This window comes from Sorex araneus, chromosome 6, assembly GCF_027595985.1.
Source record: "Sorex araneus isolate mSorAra2 chromosome 6, mSorAra2.pri, whole genome shotgun sequence".
Taxonomy (NCBI): domain Eukaryota; kingdom Metazoa; phylum Chordata; class Mammalia; order Eulipotyphla; family Soricidae; genus Sorex; species Sorex araneus.
Genome location: NC_073307.1, coordinates 164,641,772 through 164,648,439, shown reverse-complemented (window position 1 = coordinate 164,648,439; position 6,668 = coordinate 164,641,772). Strand labels below are relative to the sequence as shown.

At 58.1% G+C, this 6,668-nt stretch overlaps 1 protein-coding gene and 1 non-coding gene across 2 annotated transcripts; one reads left to right on the top strand and one right to left on the bottom strand.

Annotated features, from left to right (window-relative positions):
- Positions 1–3,857: 3,857 nt before the first annotated feature.
- Positions 3,858–3,939, bottom strand: TRNAS-GCU (transfer RNA serine (anticodon GCU)). The gene has a single exon. It is a non-coding gene; the product is annotated as a tRNA-Ser (tRNA).
- A 430-nt stretch (positions 3,940–4,369) lies between these two features.
- Positions 4,370–6,489, top strand: B4GAT1 (beta-1,4-glucuronyltransferase 1). Its single transcript, XM_004618550.2, has 2 exons — positions 4,370–5,557; positions 5,698–6,489. The coding sequence occupies exons 1-2, from the start codon at positions 4,505–4,507 to the stop codon at positions 5,887–5,889; spliced, it is 1,245 nt and encodes a 414-aa protein (XP_004618607.1). The 5' UTR covers positions 4,370–4,504; the 3' UTR covers positions 5,890–6,489.
- The last annotated feature ends 179 nt before the right edge of the window (positions 6,490–6,668 follow it).

Genomic DNA, 6,668 nt, shown 5'->3' with positions numbered 1-6,668 from the left:
AGAGAGAGAGAGAGAGAGAGAGAGAGAGAGAAGACAGAAAGAGGGGCTGGAGCGATAGCACAGCACAGCAGGTGGGGCGTTTGCCTTGCACACGACTAACCTGGGTTCGAATCCCAGCATCCCATATGGTCCCCTGAGCACCGCCAGGAGTAATTCTTGGGTACAGAGCCAGGAGTAACCCCTGTGCATCGCCAGGTGTGACCCAAAAAGAAAAAACAAAAGACAGAAAGAGGGAGGGAGTAAGAGAGGAGGCATTGGCGTTGAGACAGGGAGACAGAGGCATAGAGACAGGCAGAGAGAGATGAAGGGGTTGAGGGAGACAGAGGGAGAGATGAGAGAGGGAGCAAGGCATAGAGAGATGGAGGCAGGGAGGGAGGGGGAGGAGCAGGGACTCAGGGCAGGGCAGCTGGGCCGTCCCTGAGAGGCTGAGCGCCCTTGGGCCCAGAGCTCCGGTGACGCCAGGCTTTGAGTCAGCAGCCACGGCCATGCCTAAGTCGGGGAGAGAGTACCCGGCCCCCAGCACCTCACACTGACCCCAGAGGCGCTGTTTCCCCTGATGGAACGGGGTGGAGGACCCTGGTGCGTCTCCTGCACCTTCAGGCACTGTTGTACCCCAAAGCTCCCTAGATTCCCCAGACCCTCCGGGGGGCCAGGAAGGTCACCCTCCCCAACACACACACACACCAGAAGCTGATCCCGGGCTGGTGTGACAATCCCCGCGGCTTCCTTCTTCCCATTGGCTTCCTCGCAGACCCGCCCTGTGTCTTTGTTGCCGCTGGGAGACCTCACCTGGCAGTGCTCAGGAGTGACCCCTAAAGGTGCTTGGGGGGGCTGAAGAGATAGCACAGCGGGTAGGGCGTTTGTTTTTTGGGTGTGACCCAAAAAGCAAAAAAAAAAAAGGTGCTTGGGGACCAGGGGCAGTCTGCTTGCAGTGTGAGGTAGAATGGGCAGGGCCGGAGCGATTGCACAGCGGGTAGGGCGTTTGAGTTCAATCCCCGGCATCCCAAGTGGTCCCCAGAGCACTGCCCAGAGTAATTCCTGAGTGCAGGGCCAGGAGTAGCCCCCTGAGCGTCGCTGGGTGTGACCCAAAAGAAAAAAAAAAAAACAACGTGGGAAGGGCAAGATGGAGTGGAGTGTCAGTACCGTGGGTAGTGTTCGATCCCTGGCACCCCACCCGGCCCCCAGCACCGCCAGAGTCATACCTGAGTGAAGAGCCAGGAGTAGCCCTGAGTACCACCAGGTGTGCCACCCCCAAAATTAAGGAAATAGTTTTAATGAGGAAAAAAGAAGGGTAATATGTAAGCAAGGTAAGTGCCTGCACCCTTGAACTATTTCTCCCGCCCTCAGGATTAGCACGTCCCCCCTCAGCTTCCCCGTAGCAGGCAATATCTTTTTCCATCTTTCATTCCTTTATTTTTTTTTTTTTGCTTTTTGGGTCACACCCGGCAATGCACAGGGCTCATTTCTGGCTCATGCACTCAGGAATCACCCCTGGCGGTGCTCAGGGGACCATATGGGATGCTGGGATTCGAACCTGGGTTGGCCGCATGCAAGGCAAACGCCCTACCCGCTGTGCTATTGCTCCAGCCCCCTATCTTTCATTTCTACCTATTTGTGTTTTCGGACTTTGGGGGCCAGTGAGGTGACCCCCCCCCCCCCCGCAGACTGGAGCTCATCCCTGGCTCTGCCAGTTCCCCTGAGCACCACCAGGAGTGACCACTGGGGGTAGCCCCAAAACAAAACAAAATTCTACCAATCATTGAAAGAATTTACCGCCGCGGCACGGAGCACAGCGCAGTGGTGGAGCTCTGGCCGAAGATGGATAAGCCCCTGTTTTTTTTTTTTTTTCTGCTTTTTGGGTCACACCCAGCGATGCACAGGGGTCACTCCTGGCTCATGCACTCAGGAATCACCCCTGGCGGTGCTCAGGGGACCATATGGGATGCTGGGATTCGAACCCGGGTCAGCCACGTGCAAGGCAAATGCCCTACCCGCTGTGCTATCGCTCCAGTCCCAAGCCCCTGGTTTTGATCCCTGACACCACAGAAAGAATAATTCACATCAGGGCCAGAGAGATTGGACACCGGGAAGGCACTTCCCTTAGACGCGCCTTTCCCAGGTCCAGTCCCTGGCACCCCGTAGGGTTAGCTGGGCCCAGCCAGGAGTAAGCCTAGAGCAACGCTGAGAGTGGCCCCCAAACCAAGCAAACCAAAGGGAAAAAAATATACAAACGCAGAGTCCAGGAGACGCTCCGGAGGCCCGCAGCACATGCTACTCCCCAGGCGCACATGTGTGAACTCCAGCACACTGGGAGTGACCCTGTGTGCAGGGGAGGAGCTGCCGAGCACTGCGAGGTGTGTATACCCCTAAAAAAAAAATGCAGGGGGGCTGGAGCAATAGCACAGCGGGTAGGGCGTTTGCCTTGCACGCGGCCAACCTGGGTTGGATTCCCAGCATCCCATAGGGTCCCCCAAGCACCGCCAGGAGTAATTCCTGAGTGCAGAGGCAGGAGTGACCTCTGTGCATCCATCGCCAGGTGTGACTCACAAAGAAAAAAAAATTAAATTAAAAAAAATTTTTAAATTCAGGAATCAGGGATGTGGTCAGTAGCATAGCATCTGCCCTGTATGTGTGAGGCTCTGGGTTTGAGCACTGCCAAAAATAAATGGCGTGAGCGATAGGACAGTGGGGAGGGTGCTCACCTGGCATGCAGCAGAGTTCAATCCCCGGCACCTCATAGGGTCCCCCAAGCCTGCCAGGAGTGATCCCTGAGTGTATTCAGGAGTAAGCCCTGAGCACCGCTGGGTGTGGCCTTGGAAAGGTGTTTACCCCTCTGTACCCTGTCCTGTCTCAAAAAAAGATGGACAAGTGACTTAACATGCAATCTGCAAATTCATGAAAGATGATAATGAATGTGATTTAAGTGGGTTGTTTTTGTTTTTTTATTTGGAGGTCACATCTGGCGGTGCTCAGGGGTTACTCCTGATTCTGCACGCAGGAAGCACTCCTGGTATGCCGGGGACTGAACCCAGGTCCAGCTCTCAAGTGGTTATTTTTAAATATTATAAACCAATGACAACTCAATAAAAGTTTTGGTTTTTTTAATTGGGGCTGGAGAGGTAGTACAGCCCGTAGGGCGCTTGCCTTGCCTGTTTGATCCCCGGTACCACATTTGGTCCTCGTAGTACTGCCAAGACTAATTTATTTATTTTTCTTTTTTAATGAATCACCGTGAGATAGTTACAAACTTACAAACTTCCGTGATTAAATTTCTGTCATACAATGATCGAGTACCAATCCCCCCACCAGTGCCCATTCTCCACCACCAATGTTCCCCGTAACCCCCTGCCGCCCCACCCCGCCCCCACCCCCTGCCTCTGTGGCAGGCACAGTCCCTTTTACTCTCCCGAGAAGGGCAGAGCATCGCCAACGGTGGCCCCAAAACAATTTTTAAATGAGAACACCGTGATTTATAAAGTTGTTCAACAAAAAGTCTCCATTGAGAGAAGTGCTAGAGGTTGAATCCTAGTGGATTAAATAAAGTAATAATTTAATATCAAACTCCACACCCCCCTCCAGCCCCCGGAGAAGAGCCCGAAGCAGGACGCGTCTCTGCCTCGCGCAGACTGCATCACCCATCCATCCCCAATTTGGCAGGCGCCGGAAGCTCTGTTCAGGTCTTCCAGGTGCTTCTGTGCCCTCCCTTGCAGGGAACTGTAGTTCCGAGCCGGGAGAAGGATCAGAGTACGAAGAGTGCCCGGTGAGCAGAGGGGCGAGCAGAAGAATTATCTTCCCACCCCCGGTGAGGTTCTCTGCGCCGTGGAAAATTAAGGCGCGAGTCTTTTGTAAAACGCTACCGACGAGGATGGGATTCGAACCCACGCGTGCAAAGCACAATGGATTAGCAGTCCATCGCCTTAACCACTCGGCCACCTCGTCCCACGAACAGCGCCCCCTTCCACAATCCCTTATCTCTCATCTCCGCACCTTCCGGGTCACCTTTACCCCAATTTCCTTGCAGACATCTGTGGGGTCCAAAGGAAGATGAGACCCGGGGGGAGAAGCGCGATTTCTGTCTTCCTTTCTGCTGGCTGCAGCCAGTCTACCCGCGCCATCCTTCCCCAAGCTGCAGCCCAGCGAGGTTCCCTCTCCGTATTCCCGGGGTGAGGTCGACGGGGGTGGGATTGTCTCAGGGCGCCCTAGGTGCCGGGGGTCGCGCAGGGGTGGCGCACTGCCCGGGAGCGAGGGGGTGTGTGTTTCTAGGGAGCTCGCGTGCCCGGTGCAGAGCGCGCGGCCCGCACGGCGCTGCAGTAGGTCCTCCCGGCCGCAGGGGGCGAGCGCGCGCGCGCGGGGCGGGGCGGGGCGGCGCGGCGCGGCGTGCGGGCTCGGCACGTTTCGGCTCGGTTCGGCTGCGCTCGGCACGCTGCGGTAAATCCTGCTTGGCGGCGGTGGGTGCAGGCTGCGGCCCGGTGGTCTCCGCTGCGCGCCCCGGGCCCCGAGAGCCATGCAGCTGTCCTACGCCATCCGGTGCGCCTTCTACCAGCTGCTGCTGGCCGCGCTGATGCTGGTGGCCATGCTGCAGCTGCTGTACCTGTCCCTGCTGTCGGGGTTGCACGGGCAGAGGGAGCGAGACAAGTATTTTGAATTTTTCCCCCCGCCACCGCGATCGGTGGACCAGGTCAGGGCGCAGTTCCGCGCTGCGCTGGCCTCTGGCGGCGTCCTGGACGCCAGCGGCGATTACCGCGTCTACCGGAACCTCCTGAAGACCAGCATGGCCCCCAACGATGTGATCCTGGCCACGCACGCCAGCGTGGATAACCTGGTGCACCTGTCAGGCCTGTTGAAGCGCTGGGAGGGCCCGTTGGCTGTGGCCGTGTTCGCCGCCACCAAGGAGGAGGCGCAGCTGGCCACGGTGCTGACCTACGCACTGAGCAACAACTGCCCGGACATGCGCTCGAGGGTGGCCTTGCACCTGGCCTGCCCCTCCCGCTTCGAGGCCGCCGTGCCTGACCCCCGGGAGCCGGGCGAGTTTGCCCTGCTGCGGTCCTGCCAGGAGGTCTATGACAAGCTAGCCAAGGTGGCCCAGCCCGGGCTCAACTATGCTCTGGGCACCAATGTCTCCTACCCCAACAACATGCTGAGAAATCTGGCGCGGGAGGGGGCCAACTTCGCACTGGTGATTGACATAGACATGGTGCCCAGCGAGGGGCTGTGGAGGGGCCTGCGGGAGATGCTGGCCCAGAGGAAGTGGTTCGGCATCGCGCTCGTGGTACCCGCCTTTGAGATCCGCAACCCCCGCCGCATCCCTGCAAGTAAGAATGAACTGCTGCGGCTCTACACGATGGGCGACGTGCAGCCCTTTTACAACGGCTTGTGCACGCCCTGCCAGGCGCCCACCAACTACTCCCGCTGGGCCTACCTGCCCGATGCCGTTTTGCTGAGACCGGCCTACGCGGTACCTTGGCAGGACCCCTGGGAGCCTTTCTACGTGGCTGGGGGCAAGGTGCCAGCCTTCGATGAGCGCTTCCGGCAGTACGGCTTCAATCGCATCAGCCAGGTGCTCTGGGACAGAGGGGTGTGGGGAGACGGCATACTTCCGGCAGGGAAGAATGGAGACACTAGTGTGTTTTTTAGGGGGGTGGGAGGTCGTCTGGGCTCTGTCATCCAGCCTTGCTGATCTTTCCCTGTCCTCCCCAGGCCTGTGAGCTGCATATGGCGGGCTACGATTTCGAAGTGCTCAATGAAGCCTTTCTGGTGCATAAAGGCTTCAAGGAATCCGTGAAGTTCCACCCGCAGAAGGAGGCGGAGAATCAGCGCAATAAGATCCTTTACCGCCAGTTCAAACAGGAGATGCTGGCCAAGTACCCGGACTCTCCGCGCCACTGCTGAGCTCCCATCCCCGAGCCCCAGCCGTGCCAGCTGGGGTAAGACACAGTCACCCCCCGCCTTACTGTGGCAGCGGCGGCGGTGGAGCACTGACTTGATCAAGGGTACCGGGATCCAGTCCCGGCTTTACCACTAAGCTGTGTGGCCTTGAGCAAATAGTGGTCCCTCTCTGAGACTGCTCCCCAGTCTTTCAAAAGGGAGGTGAGATGACCTACCTCACCGAAACGCAGGAGGCTCAGAGGAGGGGCCCACGCTTCGTACAAATGTGAAGTATTGTTAATATTATTGCAGTATTGTCGTTGTTACTATTGTGACGATTATGATTAACAATCTCGGGTGTGTGGGCAGGAGGAGCGCCGAACGTATGAATAGGGCCTTGCGGGGGACGGCCGAGGATGGACCCAAAGGGGTTTTGGGGAGAAGCTTCGGAGGAAGGCCTTGCATTGACCTTGGCGGGGGCGGGGGAACAGGGTGGGCAGCGAAGGCCAATCTTCAGGCCCGGCCCCCGGAGACTCAGGAGAAGGGACGGGTCAGCCCGCAGGTTCTGGGCGAAGTGTTTCGCCAACCAACCCGATGTGTAAATAAATCAGTGTTCACACCCTACAGCTGGCTCCGTTACTCTTCCGAACCGAGGGACGGGGGCGGGGGGCGTGGCGCCTGCCGACTCGGCTTAGCACCGACACGAGCCGCTTTCCCGCCGGTAGCGGCCGGCCAGCGCCACATCCCGGCCGGTTGCCATGGAGACGATTCCGCGGTATCCCAGCTGGCTTCGCCCACGTCCG